The sequence below is a fragment of the Microtus ochrogaster genome, chromosome 24 (assembly GCF_000317375.1).
Source record: "Microtus ochrogaster isolate Prairie Vole_2 chromosome 24, MicOch1.0, whole genome shotgun sequence".
Taxonomy (NCBI): domain Eukaryota; kingdom Metazoa; phylum Chordata; class Mammalia; order Rodentia; family Cricetidae; genus Microtus; species Microtus ochrogaster.
In genome coordinates, this window is record NC_022024.1 from 33115047 (window position 1) to 33134301 (window position 19255).

General features: G+C 42.1%; 1 protein-coding gene across 1 annotated transcript in view; it reads left to right on the plus strand.

The window, feature by feature from the left end:
- The window catches only part of Parpbp (PARP1 binding protein), a 39568-nt gene that overhangs the window by 13744 nt on the left and 6569 nt on the right, over positions 1-19255 (plus strand). The window contains exons 5-7 of the mRNA XM_013350315.1: positions 5648-5818; positions 7035-7189; positions 16416-16596. Of these exons, the coding sequence (XP_013205769.1) occupies positions 5648-5818; positions 7035-7189; positions 16416-16596 (507 nt within the window). The remainder of the gene's footprint in view (positions 1-5647; positions 5819-7034; positions 7190-16415; positions 16597-19255) is intronic.

The window sequence follows — 19255 nt, forward strand, 5'->3', positions numbered from 1 at the left end:
CAGGAAGGGCTGGGACTTCACTGTATCCATAGGGTCTCAGGAAGGGCTGGGATTTCACTGTATCCATAGGGTCTCAGGAAGGGCTGGGACTTCACCGTATCCATAGAGTCTCAGGAAGGGCTGGGATTTCACTGTATCCACAGGGTTTCTTTATTTAGGAAACACTGAGAGTGACTTGAGGTGTAGATAAGTGGTAGAACAGACTCCATCCCAAGCCCATGTGAACCAGTGTGAGCGCACATACACACTCACATACACACAAAATAAAAAACGGTGGTTTCTTTTTTGAGCTATATTTTCTATTTTGTTCCAAGCCTTGCTATATTCTACTTATTAAGTATATACTTTCTATAATCATGATATTTCAGGTGAGACATAGGCAGTCATTAACAGCATGCAGCTTTCAACCATCTTTTAGGGTGACAGAGAGCGAGCTTCTATAAAGCCCGATGAAGGCTTCATTTAACACTGTGGACAGGCCAATGTTCCACACTAAGTTTAAGGTTTCAGACTGACCCTGACTTTCAGGAAGTGGATGAAAATGGCAAAACCACCAGTCTGAAGACGACAGTATGGGAAGGACCCACCGTCCTGAGGAGGCACACCATCTCTGACACTCCTAAAGCCAGTTTCAGGGAATCAGGCCCTAACGGATTTCTGCTCTTAAGGGAGTTCTGTGCTGATGCAGGAAGGGGGAAGAAGGCACAAAAGTGAATATGCCCACATCCCAAGGAATTTGTGTCAAGTGAGAGTCGAGAGAGTCTCAGGACGAGCAGGAAGGGGAGGCTCTCCCGCACATCAGTCAAGTCAACTTTGGAAACATTGTTAGGAACGCACGCTCCCTCTGCCACAGTGGTGAAGGGTTATGTGTGCTAAACAGACTACTTTTGATAGAACTTGATGCAAAAAATACTTTCGCATACTGTTCAGCCTCCAAAAGTCACACAGTTCACACTGGCGTCCCCAGAACCCTCAGCTGGCTGTGCCTTCTCAGTTTCCACGTGTCCGTGATCTGCAGAGCTGGTTCTGTCCCTGCCGACATCATCTTCCCTCTCTCGAGGGTGCTTTGTCTCCTTTCTAGGGACCCTTTAGGCTCATGCCTAACTGATACGGCATTTTTAAAAGTCGGCATACTTAAATTCTAACGTGTCTTTGGGGGATATACCTTGGAGAGGTGTGTTCTGATTGTCAAGTACATTTCTTAACGGCGCATCAGAATCTTCTCATGGAACTGTAAGATCAATTTAAGAATGCTCTTTTATTTCCTTATTTTATTTTACTCTATTTTCCCCCTAAGTTGTTAAACTATTGCTTAAACTGACCATTAAGCAAATAAAAAATTGTGTCAGTGTACCAATACCAGTTCTAGTCCAGTCATGTGCCGTTATTCACAAGCATTTATGTCTTAGCAAGGAAAGATTTTAATGAGGAAATCAGGTAAATTTTTTGTGGTTGTTAAAAACCTCGATTTCAGATTAAGGCTGGATATTTGCATCTTAGGGTTTGCAGGAGGGTGGAATGAGTGCGAAGCAGTCACAAGTTATTAAAGCTGTCCAGCCTGCAGAAGCTGCAGGTACTTTGTGGTGTGGATAGAATCGGCTATTAAGCAAATAGATGAGTTCTCTCATTTTTTGGTGCTGTGCTAAAGCTTTCGTCTTGGGATTCCCTCAGTTTGCGTCCCTGCTTCTGGATGTCGTAATTGCATTTATGGACTGCTTTTCCAAGGAGCCTTTTAAACACTAACTTGCACATACAAGAGCACAGAAACCATAACTGTCATGTTATCTGACCATAATGAGAGGGAGGCAGGTCCAGCTGCAGCCAGAGCTTCAAGAAGCCCTTCCTCTGTGAGGACTCCAAGATGCTTTCCCCAGTGTTTGCCCAGCGGCCTGGATCAGAGAAGCGGGATCTGTGAGCCTTAAAGAGCAAGTAGTAGGTGTGAGTGCTTAAAGGTTGGCTTTATATATATATGTATGGCTATATATATATAATCTTCCTCCCCATCCCTACTTTTTCTTTCCAATTATATCTGTGTGTGTGTGAGCACGCGCGTGTGCACACACATGTATTTCAGTCCACTGAGTCCACCTAGTGCCGCTTCCATGAGCGCGGTGTAGGAGCATCCACTGGGCATGGACAGCCCTCTGAGGGCTGCATCCCTGAGAATGACTCTTTCCAAGCCCTCAGGTGTCGCCAGTAGCTACTCAGCTGGGGTGGAACTTGCATGGGAGAGATGTGGCGGGGGAGGGAGGGTCCAGCTAGCCAGGGGAGCTGAGGCAGCCCTGTGAGCAGGGCATTAACATCCCTCCCCCTTACCTCCCTCTCAGGGTTAATCTTTGGGCGCTGTTTTCTTTTTCTTTTGATGTTTTTCTTCCTTTTGTTGTTGTTGTTTTTGAAAAGGGCCTACTCTGTAGCCCTGGATAGCCTTGAAAGTCCTGTGAGCCAGGCTTGCCTCCCTGGAATTCAGAGATCTACTTGCTCTCTACTCTAAGTGCTGGGATTAAAGGCGTGTGCTACTTCCTGACCCTAATTTTGTTAACATTTTATCAGTAAGCTTACCTATCCTATGAAGTTTTTTTTTTCCCTTTATTTTTTGTTTTTGTGAGGCATGGTCTCACTGTAGCTCAGGCTGTCCAGGAATTTATTATGTAGTCCAGGCTGCCCTGAAATGCCCAGTAATTCTCCTGCCTCAGCTTCCCAAATGCTGGGAGTTAGAGTTGAGCCACCATTTTGGTTGGGCACTGATTAAGGTGTTTTTTTCTTTTTATTAATTATGAGTGCTTCTTAAGTCCAAAAAATTATTTTACATTTGCATATTTAAATAAATCAAAGCTTATCTTTAAATTTTCTTTTAAAATGTACATTAATTTTGGATCTGCTTACTTACTATTTACCAGAAGAGTCTTCCTAATGATTTTGTTTTTTATCTATTCAATTTTCTTTTACAGTTCAACATTTTTAATGTGGAAAGACAGAACAGATACAAATTAGTTAAAATAATTTTTATTCCTTCTCTGGCAATTTTATATATGCTCTCTTATTACTGTTCTATGGCTGCGAAGATGTTCTATGGTCAAGATAACTTATGGGAACTAAACAGTTTTCCGTTGCAGAGGGTTCGTCCATTACCATCATGGCAGGGAGCATGGCGCTCAGCAGCCATGGCCTGGAATAGTAGCTGGGGGCTTATGTGTTGAGGCAGAGAGACAGCTAAATGGCAATAGTTAGAGCTTTTGAAACCTCAAGCCTCCCCCTGCCCCTGTGTCCTCCCCTCCCCACCAGTGACATACCTCTGCTAACACATAATCCTTCCAAAACATATCCACCAACCAGGGGCCAAGTATTCGAATATATGAGCCTGGGTTGGGGCGGGCTTCTCATCCAAACCCCCAGAAATGCACATGATGCATTTTTATAGTAGTCATTTCTACTCCCCTCTCTTAACCTCCTTTCTCAACATACCCCCCTCCTAATTTCATGCATTTAAAAACTAACCTATTGAGATTAGTTATGGCCACTTGCCTGGTCATGGGTATATGATTATTTACCAGGGCTCGTCTGACTCCAGCGTCTGTACCTGCCGACCGTTTCTCAGCTGGGGCTGGAGTCCTCTGTGTCCCCTCTTCATGGTACTGGAGTGCTGGGTGGTGCAGGTCCTGTGGAGATAACCACCGTGCCTGTCAGTGCGCATGCTCCAAAGATCGCTTCACACTCTTGCCTTCTTCTCAGGCTCCTCCAGTCTTCCTGTTCTCTTTCCTTGGATGCTCCCTGAGCTCTGGGAAAGCATGGGGTTGGGGCGGGTACAGCTGTCTCACTTAGGGCGGGGCACTCCACCAGCTGTGAGTCTCTTCATTGACTGTTGCTGTAAAGAGACACTCTGACTCTGGCTGGGAGCAGCACTGCTGTATGCATATTCAGAGGGTAGTTTGACAACATGACACCGTATGCATTCAGTGAAACAGCAGAAATAGTTGTCTCCCCCCACCCCCTCTTGACCCTAGTCACGGACTTTTGAACAGGTTTACGGTACCAGGCACAAATTCCCTTCTGTAATATGGGTCAGAAAGTGCCTGGTTGCACCCTTGATGTTCAACCCACTCTCGTGCCTTGTGCCTCTGGCACATCTTGCCTAGCTTGTCGGTATTGTAGCATACACATGACTAGCTAGGTAAGACCACTGACAGCCTTCTCCTGCTAGTAGCCTGCATAGTACTTTCTGGAGCTAGGAAACCTAGCAGGTAGGTCAGTTCCAATTTGATTACTCCATGCCCTGCTACCTGTATCTTCAGCAGCAGGCTCCGTTTATCTACTTCTGGCAGGCAACCAGAAACAGTGGTGGTAGCCTGTAAATTTTGGGGGTTGGGGGGGTTCTCCGTGGCCAACAGTCCACAGGGAGACATTCCACCTTTTACACTGGGCTAAGAAAATTGAAAGAAAATACTTTCTTAGAGTTTGGAGATGATACATTGCAGGGCAAATGTATCTGAATTTCCGGTGTTTCTGAAGTCCTTATGAATTGAGCTCAGTGCCCGAAAATCTGTTATCTGCAGGAAAAATTGCAGGCGTACGATATGAGAGCGAGAACTAGAAACAAACAAGCCCAGAGCTGTGGGAGGTAGTCATAGCTGAAGGGAAAGGAACATGAAGAGAGTCCATAAAAGGAGTTGGGTTTTGCTGAGATCTAGTTGTTCTCCCCCCCTCCCCCGCCAACCACCGAGTGTGCTTTTGGTGTCAAATCTAAGTTCTTTGTCCCACTCTAGGATTTAAGGATTTTTCTCCTATGTTTTGCTCTAAAAGTTGCCTTACTATATTGTACATTTAAGTCTGTGGTCCATTTGGGGTTAGTTTTCATAAAAGGTGTGAGCTTTTGGCTGAGGTTCATTTGTCTTCCTGTGGATGTTGGAGATCTGTTGTCCCAGTCTCAGTGATGGCACTGGATTTTGTGTTTCTGTTGCTGTGGCTTTGTTCATCTGCTTCTGGATTCTCTTCAGGTTCTCCCGGGTGGTGTATATGTCTTTTTGGAATATACTTCCCTGTCTTGCTTATTACTGTAACTTTGTAGTAATTCTTAAGATTTTTTCCATATATTTAATATGTTTTCATATAACTTATGTATTTCTTAATAAATCTGTTAATGCTCTCAAAGGTCAATGTCAACACTAATGTTTTCTAAACATTTGTTTTATCTTATTCATTTTGATCTTTAGTTATTTGATAATGTCAGTCACTCTCTAGTAGTTCTCCAGACTTAAGCATTTCATTTAAGCTGTGTGTCTGGCGTTGGGATATAGACTTGGGGTCCAGGGACCGGACGGCTCCCTCTCTAAGGTTCTGGAAACTTTATCTTCAGCCATTATTTCCTGGCAGGCTTATGCAGACGAATAAGATGAAACCTCAGCAGAAAGGCCTCTATGAACTATCGTTTATATCATGTTGAAGAACAATTTTCCATTAATTATTGTTAATATTTTCTTGTTATTAAGTTCATTACTGTAAGAAAATTCAAGTTATCTAACTTGGCTATTCTTTTTGCCTAAAGAATGAGATGCAGAATTGTGATTACAGATTCTGCGTATTCTTCCTGAATATAGAAAAGAGGTTCAGGACAACTGAAATAACGAAAATAACGGAATACTTTACTGTACAGGTACGGATACTGGTGAAGAAAATTTTCTTTTCCTATTTGGGCCTGCTAGTGAATTCAAAGAATGACTTGGCTCTGGCTCAGGTTCTCAACATCCCTGATCGAGGACTGGGGAGAGAGGCCTTCACCACCTTGAAGCATGCTGCTCGAGAGAAACAGCTGTCCATGTTTTTGGTATGGATGCTTACACTTTCAGGACTGTTTATAACTCCTTGAGCAGTGACCTTTAATGTAGATTTCTTGTAATTATAATGAAACAATAGTTAATTTATATTTTACCTCTGCATTTGAAAATCCATTGCTTTTTTTTTTTATCTTTTCCTGTGTCTTCCAAGTTTAGCAAAGGGGGATTTCTCTTTAGCTGTATTCTCTACATAATTATATATTATAGGCTGTTAGTCCTAATAAATAAATATACAATCTTCTTTCTTTCTTTCTTTCTTTCTTTCTTTCTTTCTTTCTTTCTTTCTTTCTTTCTTTCTTTCTTTCTTTCTTTCTTTCTCTGTGGTGCTTTACTAAGCGGCCCAAGTTGCCCTCAGACTCTTAGTCCCCTTGCCTCTGTCTCACAAGTGGTGATACATGATTAACGTGTATCTCCGTGCCTGGCTTTGATAAACTCTTCTTGAGCAAGTGTTTCCAATGGCAGAGTCTTCAGACATTGGTTGCACAATGCATATGTGCGTATCAAGGGCCGTGGGAAGTCCTTCACTGAAGTAACGCCCTCATGTCTTACGAACAGCCCTGTTATTTCATCTGTTGCTCTTCCTCAAACCATTGACCCCAGAACTTCCCCACAAATTACTGATATTCCATAATGTGCCTTTCTTAGGATAATTTGGAAGATACTGCTTGAGAACATGGTATCTTTTTGACGGAGATGTTCTTGGCGATAACTATCAAATATGCATTTTTCTCAGTGTAAAGATAGGACTTTTACCTGCTTATCCTGGATGTAAAAACTTGCTGGAATCCAGTGATTATCCAGTGCAAGTCTTGTTTCTCAGCAAAGGTGAAGTGAAGGTTTGGGCCCATGTAAAACAGAGTCATTGGCATTGAAAGTGAATTCTTCTACGTGATGATTTCAATAGCCAATTAGCCGTATAAGTGAAATTGTATTCTAAGCAAAGTCTGAATAGTAGTCATCTGCTCTTAAGGTACGACTATTCTTTCATCCTTGCTCCAACATTGCCTTAGCATCACAGTCTCACCTGCAGATAGTTACCTGCAGTCCACATGGCACTCATTCCTGTGACTATTTGCTCCTCAATATGTGACATGATCCATAGAATGTTCTTCAATGTAACCATATTGTAACCATATACCTAGGATTATATAAATGTTCCTGGCTTCATTAGCTATATTGTAATTTAACTTCCATCTTCATTCACAGATGGCCACCTCGTTTATTAGAACGCTAGAGCTTGGGGGGAAGGGATATGCCCCGTCCCCATCCGATCCTCTGCGGGCACATGTAAAAGGGCTTTCTGACTTCATCAATTTCATTGACAAGTTGGATGAAATTCTTGGAGAAATAAGAAATCCAAGGTAATAATTTATAAATTATAAATGTTTGTTATTAATCTGTTTTTAAAAGTTTACAAAATCAGAGGTAGGAATGAAGGGAATATTGAAATCACCAAACATCAGTATGAAACAAAATATCAAACTAAATAAATCATAGCTGCATAACCTTCCTCTCCAAATTTCTGCCTTGCTATGATACTATTGTTTTGTGTGTGGAAGCCAAAAGTTGTGCTCAAACTAAATTTGTTTAGTGAAGATGATTATTATTTAACTCTACATATGGAAGAGACAAATTTTTCAGAACTGGAGGTGACCAAGTAATTTCTTTAAAGTGTTTATACTTAGCAGTAAAGGAAACCAATACCAAGAATGAGGAGGGAAATTGGGTTTTTCTATTTTTTTTCTTTTCTTTCTTTTTTTTTTTTTTGTATTTTGTATTTTTCAAGACAGTGTTTCTCTGTGTAATAGTCCTGGCTGTCTTGGAACTTGCTTTGTAGACCAGACTGGCCTCGAGCTCACAGAGATCCGCCTATCTCTGCCTCCTGAGTACTGGGCTTCAAAATGTGCACCACCACCGCTAGACTATTTTTTAGATTTTTTTTTCCATCTGCAAATCTTTTATCTAGTATTTGTTTTATGTGATATTAGAGGTAAACATTCTTTTTAAATTTCATAGACTTCCATTTCTAGTGCAGATATGTTAGCTGTTTGGTTTGTAGTAATTTTAGGAGGACTGGGCTAGACCTGTTAAAAATTGTGAATTGCTATCATTTTGATTGGTGTGCCACCATAGCATTGTTCAAATAAAGTAGCTGATACTTACTGAACATTTTTTTTTATTGAACATTGTACTGAACTCTTTTGTGTAGATTATTACGTGATCAGTATAAGGTCTCACATGGTAGATAACATTACTATCCCTGGTTTAGAGATGAGGTGACCGAAGCATTGGGATCAGTCCATTTACCCTGGATGGCATAGTCAGTTAGCAGCAGAGTTTGGCCTTGCATTAGTCCAGTCACGGATAGACATTTGCAGCAGGCTTTCTTTGACCCCAGCCAGCTCCCGAATCAAGACATGGAGACTTTTTATCAGTCCCCCTAGCTCTTACAACTTAAATTAACCAGTTTCTCTTCATCCACGCTTTGCCTCAGGGATTTTTATCTTTCTTTCATTTTGTATGCTGTACTCCGTGTCTGTCTTTCTGGCAGCTGCCTGGCTGGCTGGCCCCAAGCATCTCCATCATATTCTCTCTCTCTCTCTCTCTCTCTCTCTCTCTCTCTCTCTCTCTCTCTCTCTCTCTCACCTAGATTCCTCTTCCAACTTATTCTCTCTGCCTGACAGCTCCTCCTATCCCTCTACTGCCTCCCTATTGGCCATTCAGCTTTTTATTAAACCAATCAGGTGCCTTAGGCAGTCAACACATCTTTATGTAATTAAACAAAGGCAACAATCTTTACTTAAATAAACAAATGTAACCCACCTTTACATAGTTAAATATTTCTCAGCAGACTTTCTTTTATGTCATCCTGAGAAACATCTTCCCAGGAATCAAATTCCATATTTCTTTTCTTTTTTACTTAATGTATGTGTAAGCCTGTGTGGATGGAATGAATCACATGTGTGTCATGACATGGGAATAGAGGCCAGAGGACAACCGACAAGAGTTGGTCCTCCAACATGTGGGTCCTAGGGATTGAACTCTGTAGTGATATTTCTTTCGCTTTTTAATAAATAAAGCTTGCCTGAAGATCAGAGAGTAGAACAGCCACCCTGGTCAGCCTCGGACACCTGTAATCCCAGTTCACCATAGAAGCTGGGTGGTGGTGGTGCACGCCTTTAATCCCCACCCTAGAGAGGATATAAAACAGGAGAAGACAGCTCTCAGCTCAGTCTCATTCTGAGATTCCTGGAGGCAGGGTCGCCATTTTCGGTCTGAGGTAGAAGTAAGAGCCAGTGGCTGGCTGCTTTGCTTTTATGTTCTTCTGGTTGAACCCCAATATCTGGGTTTTTATTATTTGTGCTACAGAACTCAGGTTGTCCAGCTTGGCAGCAAACATCTGTACCCACTGAGCCAACCCCAAATTCCATGCTTTAAAGGATTTTGTTCTGAATCGCTTTGTATCTCATATGGGTATCTATAATATAAGAGCAGGAATGCGGATGTGCGCATCCGTATTCAGAAGCCGAGACTAAAAAGGAAGTGAGGCCATAGTGTGAAGCCTCAAGACCTGCCCCAGTGAACCACCTCCTCAGAGAGGTTTGCAGTTTTCCCAAAAAGCTCCACCAGGTGGGAACCAAGTGTTCAAATGTGAACCTAAGAGATATTTCACTTTCGAATTCCCTACTTTTTTCTTTTGATTTGTTTCCTATTTGTTATTCATCAATTAGTTACCAAGCTTGACAAATTTTGTGTTAATATTGGTTTCTCTACCAAATCATCCCTTGCCCTTGAAGACAGAGTCTCTGCCACCGTTTACCCCGCACCTTTGCCTGCTGGGCCTGCCTCAGAGTGGTCGCCGGGCACCTTCATCAGTACCTCGCGGGTTTTCCTTGCCCCCGCCCTGTCCTCTGGACCTCATGGCTCTGCTTTCCATTGGTGAGCTCTTCTCGCTCAGACAGCTTTATTCTTAAAAGCCAACTCGTGGACAAGGGCGTGGCTCAGCAGATGAGGGCACCTGCTGTGAACACCTGGTGACCAAGTTCTGTTCCTGCCCCTGAGTAGGAGAGAGTCGACCCCTGGAAGGTGTCCTCGGAGTGCCAAGTGCGCCGCCCCTCCTGTAACAAGAATAAAAGAAGAAGAAAATAAAAGCCAATGGGGAGCAAACACATTTTTTTTTCTCACTTTTGGCTTTTTATGGTCTTACCATATTTTGTCATTCTAAGATTGTTAGTCATATTTAACTTCAGCTGGGTGTGGTGACTCACACCCGTTTCAAGCACTTAGGAGGCTGAGAGAAGAAAATTGCTTGAGTTCAAGCCAGGGCTCCAGTGTGAGACCTTCCCTCAAGATGAAAAAAAAAAAAAAAAAGCAAGAGGAATTTAACATTTGTATTTGCTTTCTAGGAGTTTCTGGTTAGAGTTTTGTTTGGGCCTGTATCCTTAGAAGGTATGGTGATTCCAACCGCCCTTTCCTTTTTAAATGAGGAAATGCCGATAAGCAGCCTTGTGTACTGGGCTTAATTACAGCACTGTGGTCAGTTGGCCCTTTTGTTAGGGACTGAGCATCATCTCTTGTGTCTTTCCAAATTATCCAGAAGTCCATGCTTTAATCCCCGCAAGCCTAAACTCTGCCCTGTGATGGACGGGCTTGTTGACACCGAGCTGGAGTGTGCAGTGTTATCCCCTTTATGTTCGGGCCTTGCTGGCCCTGGCCCTGGCCCTGGGTCCTCCCTGGCTCGCACTGCGGAGTGATCCTGCCTTCTATACATGGTAGAAGAGGGTAGTTAGTGCTTGTCTACTGCTCTGTCTTTACTTTGACGGAATTTCTCTGCTATTACCAGTATTTTTCTTTCCTGTGTGGATTAAAAAAATCTGCTTTGCTCTTTTTTGACTTGAGTAAAGTTTGGGAAGAAAGCTAAGACAAATGCAAACATTCAGTTCAATGAATCTGTTAAAATTTCAGCGGACTATATGGTTGGGGAAACTGACTAAATGGTTGGGAATGGAATTGTTTCTAGGCACCCAATATGAGAGAGTATATTTCGTCAACTTAGCAGCCTTTTATTTGAGGTGTTCAGTTTGGTCATAACAAATACTCTTATCTTCTGAGGAAGGCACTAAGGAAGTCGGCATCTAAATACTATCTTCAAGTGGGAGCTTAAGGAGTCCACTTTAACAATCTGGTCTTTTTCTTTTTAGCAGCAAGTGTATGTTAATTTTGTAATTCAAAATAGTAAAACTATTAAAAGCTAAAAACGCACCCTGTTTATGAGATGCGTGAGAGACAGTGGGTGTACCTAGGCTGTCCTGGTCTCTGGGAGCTTGTGATAAGGTGTAGAAAGATGCCTGGAAAAGTCTTACAGTTGAGCTTAATCTAAAGGGTGTACTTGCAGTGAGCCAGATGTGGAGGTGTGGATAACCTACCAGACTTTGGCCCCATTGGTCCTTTTGTCTTTACTTTTATACTTTTTCTTGACTTCTTTAGCCATAGTCTATAAAGACAGTAAGACAAACACAGAAAACTGTGTTTTCTGTCCAGTTCTCCATCCTTTTGCTCAGATTCATGAGAATTTAGTTTTCTTTTTGTCTCCTCCTTTCTTTCTTGACATGCATGTCTTCGTAGGCAGTAAACGTCATAAGAGCCTACTGTCCTCGCTAATGTGCTGGCCATAGTTGTTGATGCAGAGCTGAGGATGATTTGCTTGTTTACTCTCCAGCGGCTCTCACTGCCCCTCTCTGCTCCTCTGCTCCTCTGTGCTCGTGCATCCTTACCATCTGGAATGTTTCCACTCCTCATATTTGACCGCTTCTTAGAACTTCTGTGATGTCATCTCTCATCTTCTACTTCTCTAACTTCATACGTGGAAATTCTTACGAATCTCTTCCTTGGGGAAACCCAACCAATGCCGAGTGAGTTCCCAGGACTTCAAATTTAATGTATGCCAAATATTAATATTCATCTTCCTCTGAAAAACTGCATGCCACCCGAGTGGATTCACCCTTTCCCCTCCAGTGACCCAAGTCTTATGTCTCTTAAGTCCTTTTCCTGGTCGCTGTCTTAGCTTACTTTTTTTTTTTTTAACATTTTCACATCTTTTCTTGTCTTGTTCCTGTAACTGCTACCTTATTTCTAGTTTTCACTGTCCTTTTCTTTTTCACCTGAATTGTTCATTCTGCTCCTTGAGCCTGCATTGCTCTATCCTGTTGGTTTCTTGATGCTGGTGTGGTCTTCTCAAAATAGCTTTTGATAGTATCATGATTAAAGACCTTCAATGGTTCCACGCTGGGTACAGGCTAAAGCCCCGGAGTCGTAGCTGATGTGCACAGTTGTGTATAATTTACCTTTCACCTTTCACTCCTGCTTCTTTATCCTCTTTGTTTCTTTACTTCACAACTTAAGAGCTAAAGATCTGTATCCTCTTGCACCTGGGGAGAAGTTTGTGCTTATCTTATAAAGGAGGCATTATAATAAACATTGGGTCTGAGGAATATAATGAAAATAGTTGGATAGGAAAGAAGGGGAAAAATGGAAAAATCCAAATTGTCGCTCAGTATCCTTTGCCAGGTCTTCAGGAGGCCTTCTTAGCCAAGCTGGCTGCATTTCTGCACTTTGCCAGTAGGTGCCACCATAAAACACATGCCACACCTTTACCTGAGAAGTGTCTCGGAAGCTTCAGCTTTTCCAAAGTAGATTCTATTGTTATAAGAATTTCACATTGCTGTACTTAGGCTTACTACACAGCTTTTTAATGCATACTTGTGTTGTATATGGGCTAAATATATGGTACAGAATATTAATTTGGCTGGAAATTACTTGTCTCGTGTATTCATTATTTTTTTTGTTTGAAAAGACTTCAGAAGTATTTTGATACTATTTATGTGTCTTAAATCATAATTTTAAGAATGTTAAAGCAAATAGTTTTCAAATTCTTGAATATATAATGGGAAAGCCTTATATTTTGTTTAGCAAAATGAAGAGTAATCAATTGCATGAAAGTATTTGTTCCTATTGTTTAGTATTTTCTTCCATCCATTTAGTTTGTAGCTGTGCTTTTCATTACCAGCCTCATTGTATTTTCTGCCCAGGGACTCGAGTGTGATGGAGTGGGCGCTACAGTTCAATTCTTTCCTCTAAATTCTCCTTTTAATGTTTATCTAAATTAGCAAAAACTCTATCTTTTGGGAATGACTCATTCTTCCTTCCTCTCTTCCACTCAAGATCCCCCTGTACTTTTAGTGTCATTCTTTGCTGTGGGACAACAGTCTGCACCCTGTCACTTGTATTTTAAATAAACGCTGATTGGCCAGTAGCCAGGCAGGAAGTAGAGGTGTGGTGACCAGGCAGGAAGTAGAGGTGGGGCAATGAGAATTCTGGGAACAGGGAAGTTTCAGTCTGCAGTCATCACCCAAATGCAAAGGAAGCCATACACAAAGCAAGCAAGATAAAGATACCAAGCCACGTGGCCAACACAGACAAGAATTATGGGTTAATATAAGTTATAAGAGTTAATAAGAAGCCTGATCTAATAGGCTAATCAGTTTATGATTAATGTAGACCTCTGTGTATTTCTTTGGGACTGAACAACTTTGGGACCTGTTGGGACAGAAACCTCTGGCAACAATACTCCTCCCCTCAAATGTTTTTTTTTTTTTTTAATCTTAAAAATCAGTGCATAGCTGGGTGGTCTGGAGTACTGGGTTAAAACTTGTGGAGCTTCTAGTTCTAAAAGCAACAGGTTGAATTAAGTTACAGTATTGTCAGCTAGACTAGGAAGTCTAATGGTTGGCTTTGGTAGGGAGTGTATGAACTCACCATAGTAGCAGTGTTCAGAACGTTTGCTGTTGGCCAGAATTAACCTTGGCAAGTAGTTAAAGCATATAAATATTTTCCTAGATGCAATCTGGCAATGATTTATACCATCTTGAGAATTCAGCAATTTTCTCTTATCGAATTATCCAAATGATAACCTTTTCTTAGTATTATTTGAAATTTTTATTCTTATAATTTGCAACTAAGAAATTCTTTCATATTTTATTATCCTTTGAATCTCTATCAAAAATATTTTTGATAGTTTATTTGTAGTTTCAATAAACCTATGTAATTGACCTAGCTACTTCAATAAAAGGATAAATTTAAAAGCCACTTGAAAGATCATTATTAATAAAAAGGATTTTTATCAGGCTGGTAACCTAACTGAACATTTCCTAGTTGGCAGACGCATTGCTCATATCGGTCTATAAACCTTGTCTTCATATTCACGCTGAGTAAAGGATAGAATGGCTTAAGCACAAATATAATGTATTGTAAACAATTTTTTTTGCAAATTAATGAAAGTACTAGAGCAGCAGAAAGTACCAGTGTGCTAATTATGGATTAATTTGGGCTATATTTCACCCAATTTGTCTGTTCTTTTAATAGAAATATGTTTAAAGTAACAGCTGAAAAGAAAGTTCTTATATAAGTGAAGGTGTTCTTCCTAGAATCAGCCTAGACTCTAGTTAGGGAAGTACAGCAGACAGATACCTTGGAATGTCCCTTTCATTGACAAAAATTAATAATAACAGATAGCATTTTTAAGTACTTTTTAATGCTTTGAATGAATGGGCAAATGTGTTTAAAGAAAAAAAATACAGACCAAGGATCAGGTGGAGAAGAAAAGCCAGAGAGACAAGTCAAAGTGGAGCGGGCCAAACAGCGTTCTCAGATTCTGGATTCTCTTCTGTGGGAGGGAAGGATGAGTGTGTGGTTGGGGGTTGTGGACATGTGTGGAATCCAGTGATCAGCCCCTTAGGAGCTGTCCGCATTGTGGCACCTGTGGTAGCACACCTGTGTGCCCCAGGCTCTGCCTGTCTCCACCTTCCCAGACCTGTGGTACACTCCACTGCATCAGGCTTGTGATGTGTAAGCTGGGGATCCAACCCAGGAACTCATGCTTGTGTGGCCAGCATTTTACCCAATGAGCACTCGCTCCAATCCAGAAATTCCCTTTGTAAAGCCACTAACGTCTACAGGACAGCTCAAACTGAGGTCTAATAGGAAGACATGATCACCCTCCAGGGATGATCCGCCAGCGTAAAGACGGACAAGGACTGTGTACCCCGATGCAAGGGTTCCTATAGAAACCTAGTCGACTTGCAGGGTGGTGATGGCGAACACCTTTAGTTCCAGAACTCAGGAGGCAGAGGCAGGTGGATCTCTGTGTGTTCGAAGCTGAGTGTTTTGTTCTTGGAGTCTTCAGCTAGAACAGGGCTCCTTCGTTCAACGACATCCGTTCTCTCCCGCGTGTTCAGTGGAGACGGGCAGTGAAGAGTGTAAATGGAATTCCCCTCTCAGAGCTGACGTGTGCATGAAATGCTTCCCACCTGGCTCTCCATGGCAAGTCCTCTGTGGTACAAATGCAGCTATATTGTACCCTTCTCGGAGAAAGTAATTCAGTACACAATGAAGAGTAGGATCGGGAGCGAGGGCTGCCGGGATATGATTCCTACGATAGGGGATGTGGGAGAGGCCGGACTAGTGAGTTACGACTGGACTTTCCGCCCTCTGGCTGCCTCCTGAGTTTCCTTTTCTATTTGGATCAAATATTTACCCCATCAATCACATTGTCACATACTTGTTAGAATACCTGACTAAGATGTATAACCCGGTGATAAGGTATTGAGGACAGAAACTTAAGTTCATAGTTTTCCTTTATGCTACTACAGAAGAGAAGTATAGTAGCATCCCCAAGGTAAAGAGAGGCAGATTTGCCACGACTCCACGTCACACCAGACACATCTTCCTGGGCACGCCCTTTCCCGGGATACCTCATGGCTTCAACAGAGAGGCCTCATACGCCATTGGGCACCACTGACTTCTTCAGAGCAGACCATCCTGCCGTGTTTCTCACACTGGGCCTGTGCCAATACCGGGAGCAGCAGCTGCAACCCAGATTCAGGCTCATAAGGAAACACTGACTTCAGGTTTTGAAAAAACAAAAAAAAAACATTGGTCTATTGGCCCTAAGTCTAGTTTTTGGTTTGCTCGGATCATTACTAACTAACTTAATTTTCTCTTCTGTATATACTAATGTTTCTTGCATGGTGGGTAAGTATTTCTTTCAGATCTGGCTTCTTTCCTCTTCCTGTCCTGGAAGACCATGTGATCTAGGACAAGGTATTTCATCTCTGTGAAAATGAGTTCAGTGGCAGCTTATTGAGTTGGTTTTAAGATTAAGGCAACATTCTAGATATTCACTGAGAGGTGACAGTTTTTCTTGTCTTAGTAGTGTATAAAGTTGCATACTTTACATATATCAGATAAATAGAAATTCATTTGATCTGCATCAATTTCATACATAACTAAAATATTTTTTTCTCAGCTTTCAAATCAAGGAAGATGTAACTTGTGCCATGCTGGGTTTTAGAAAGACTTTATTTTGTTGCTCATGGTTTTTCTCTTTCCCTCAAATGCTTTGCTATTTGATCTGTAAGGTCAGTGTTATATTCTTTGAAAGGTGTTAACACTGAAAAATACTTTTTCCAGCTTATAAGCTTACTGTCATTTACAAAGCTTTCAGAAGTGCACTCTTCTTTCTATTTTCAGCCTGGCAGGGGGCCGGATATTGTCGGTGCTAAAGATGCAGCTGATCAAAGGCCACAACAGTGGAGATCCTTTCTACAAAGCTGTAGAGGAAGTTGTTCGGGATTTGGATCTGAGGATTAAAAATATTATCAGTTCTCAAGAAGGCGTAGCCGTCAGCACCACCGGCGTCAGTCCTGCAGCGGTAACGGATTTATTCTTCATTGTCCTTCTGTATAAAACATGATCTCTTCTATTCACTGCGGAAATTGTTTGCCGCTGCTACTTAAGTCAGAAGAATGCATTTTCTGTGTTTTAAGATGATGCCATCAAATTTGATTTTCTCAATAGGATTATGTTCAACTTAGGTAAATCAAAACATCTTTAGAGCAAAGGTGTTTGTTGAAATAAGGCGTTGGATAATCTCCAGTCTATCTTTCAGCACTGGATACTTAAGGTGCTTAGGGCTACTTTTCAATAATAATTTTTATAATATCATTATTTTTCTATTTACTTTGATGTGAAATAGTAGTCTGGTTTTGACCGCAATGCTCATCTCTCTGCAGGACAGCAGCGGTCCTATTAGTACAGGTTTTTCCTTCAGAAGTTTACTTTCCATACATAGAGCTATATAATTGTTATTACTAACTACATTTCCAGTTGATTACAATTCAGCCTTCCACATACTTGGGAATCTTCTAATTATACAACATATACTTCTTCCTTGGCTTTCTTGCATAGTCAGTTTTAATGGATCATTACTACAGAAATGAACTACTATGATTTTAAATGCAGAATGGAATTTTAGACTATTATGGTGGGTCTATCTTTTTCTTTTTTCTCTTTTTTTTGTTTTTATTTGAGATGAAGTTTTTCTGTGTCATCCAGGTTGGTTTGGAAGTCACGATGTAGCCCAGACTGGTCTCAAACTCCTATCGTAGCATTCTGAATGCTGAAATTACAGTGTGAACCATTGTGCCTATCTACATTGTGGTATTTATTCGGTTAACAAAAGGCCCTTTTCATTAGGTGTCCCCATGGCAGGCCGTGCATGAAGAAATTCTTTTGCTTTTGCTATTTATTCATTCTTTCATCCATGGGCCTTGGTGGTCATTTTTATCTATTTTACCACAAAAATGCATGTTCTTAGATTTACTTCAAAGGCATCATGGGGAAGATTCTGGGATGCTACCCCAATTATTTCATGTGCATGCCAACATTTTGAGTAACTAGCTTGGCACAAAACACAAGGGAGCTATCGCTGCAAGTGTAAGCCAGGAACCACTGCCATCTGGGATCACTCCGAGTGCCAGTTTCTCATCTGTAGGCAAACAAAATCCTGAAGCAAACCACCTGTTCTCAGTCTTATGTTTTCCACTAAACCACGGACTTTGAAAACATCATCAAATAACACTCAGCGAAGGTACTATTAGCCATGTGGCCTTCTCTGATACCAAAGTAAACCATGTGGTAGGTACTCGGTGAGGGTAGGCTCGGTGAAGGTACTCGGTGAAGGGCCTGTAGCCCTCTCTGATACTCATGTAAACCTGTGGTGAGTACTAGGTCAGCGTAGGCTCTTGGTTTTAGTTTGAGTGCAGCTGTGCGTTACAGTTTGTCTGGTAGCCTTAGCTGACAGAGAGGGACAGAGACAGAGACAGAGACAGAGACAGAGACAGAGACAGAGACAGAGAGGGGCCAAAGCCGTGTTGGTAAGTGCTGAGGCAACTGGCACAGTTCACCGAAGCCCTAAAAGGGTAGCTCTGATGTTTAGGCACAGTGTCCCTCACCTCAGTGGACAAGGCGCTGCCATTGCTCTTTGGCAAGTGAGAACATCTTGGGTGTAGGGAAGCTGAGTATTTCTCAGAGTCCCGTACTACATAATTCATAGGGTATTTCTAGCCCAAGAATTCCCGAGAGTTGATGTCCATGTGTCTCTGAATATGACACGGTACCATGCATTACCACCTCCTCCTTTATTGATGTCCATGTGTCTCTGGATATGACACGGCACCCTGCATTGCCACCTCCTCCTTTATTGATGTCCATGTGTCTCTGGATATGACGCGGTACCATGCATTGCCACCTCCTCCTCCTTTATTCTGTAATTACTCCTTTCCCGGCTCTCCCTTTTAATCTGTTTCAGCACTGCTTAGTTCAGACCATTTCATTTCAAAACTAAGTTATTGTAATCTTTTAATTTGCTGTAGCTGTGTCCATATTTGACAAATTTTACCCTAAAATGTATTTTACACATTATTGTTGTTGATTTTTCTAAATTCTAACTAAATAAGATTATTGTATTTACTTGCTTAATAAAGCAGACTGCCCTATAACTTCCATGCATAGATGCGTAGTTTCTTCACACTCCCTTGAACTCTTCCTTCTGACCAAGGTGCCTGGACCTGTCCTAGCCCCTGGTCTCCACAGCTCCTTCCTCTCTGAGCTGTCCTAGCCCCTGGTCTGCACAGCTCCTTCCTCTCTCTGAGCTGTCCTAGCCACTGGTCTCCACAGCTCCTTCCTCTGTGAGCTGTCCTAGCCCCTGGTCTCCACAGCTCCTTCCTCTCTGTGAGCTGTCCTAGCCCCTGGTCTCCACAGCTCCTTCCTCTCTGAGCTGTCCTAGCCACTGGTCTCCACAGCTCCTTCCTCTGTGAGCTGTCCTAGCCCCTGGTCTCCGCAGCTCCTTCCTCTGTGAGCTGTCCTAGCCCCTGGTCTCCAGCTCCTTCCTCTCTGAGCTGTCCTAGCCACTGGTCTCCACAGCTCCTTCCTCTCTGTGAGCTGTCCTAGCCCCTGGTCTCCAGCTCCTTCCTCTCTGAGCTGTCCTAGCCCCTGGTCTCCAGCTCCTTCCTCTCTGAGCTGTCCTAGCC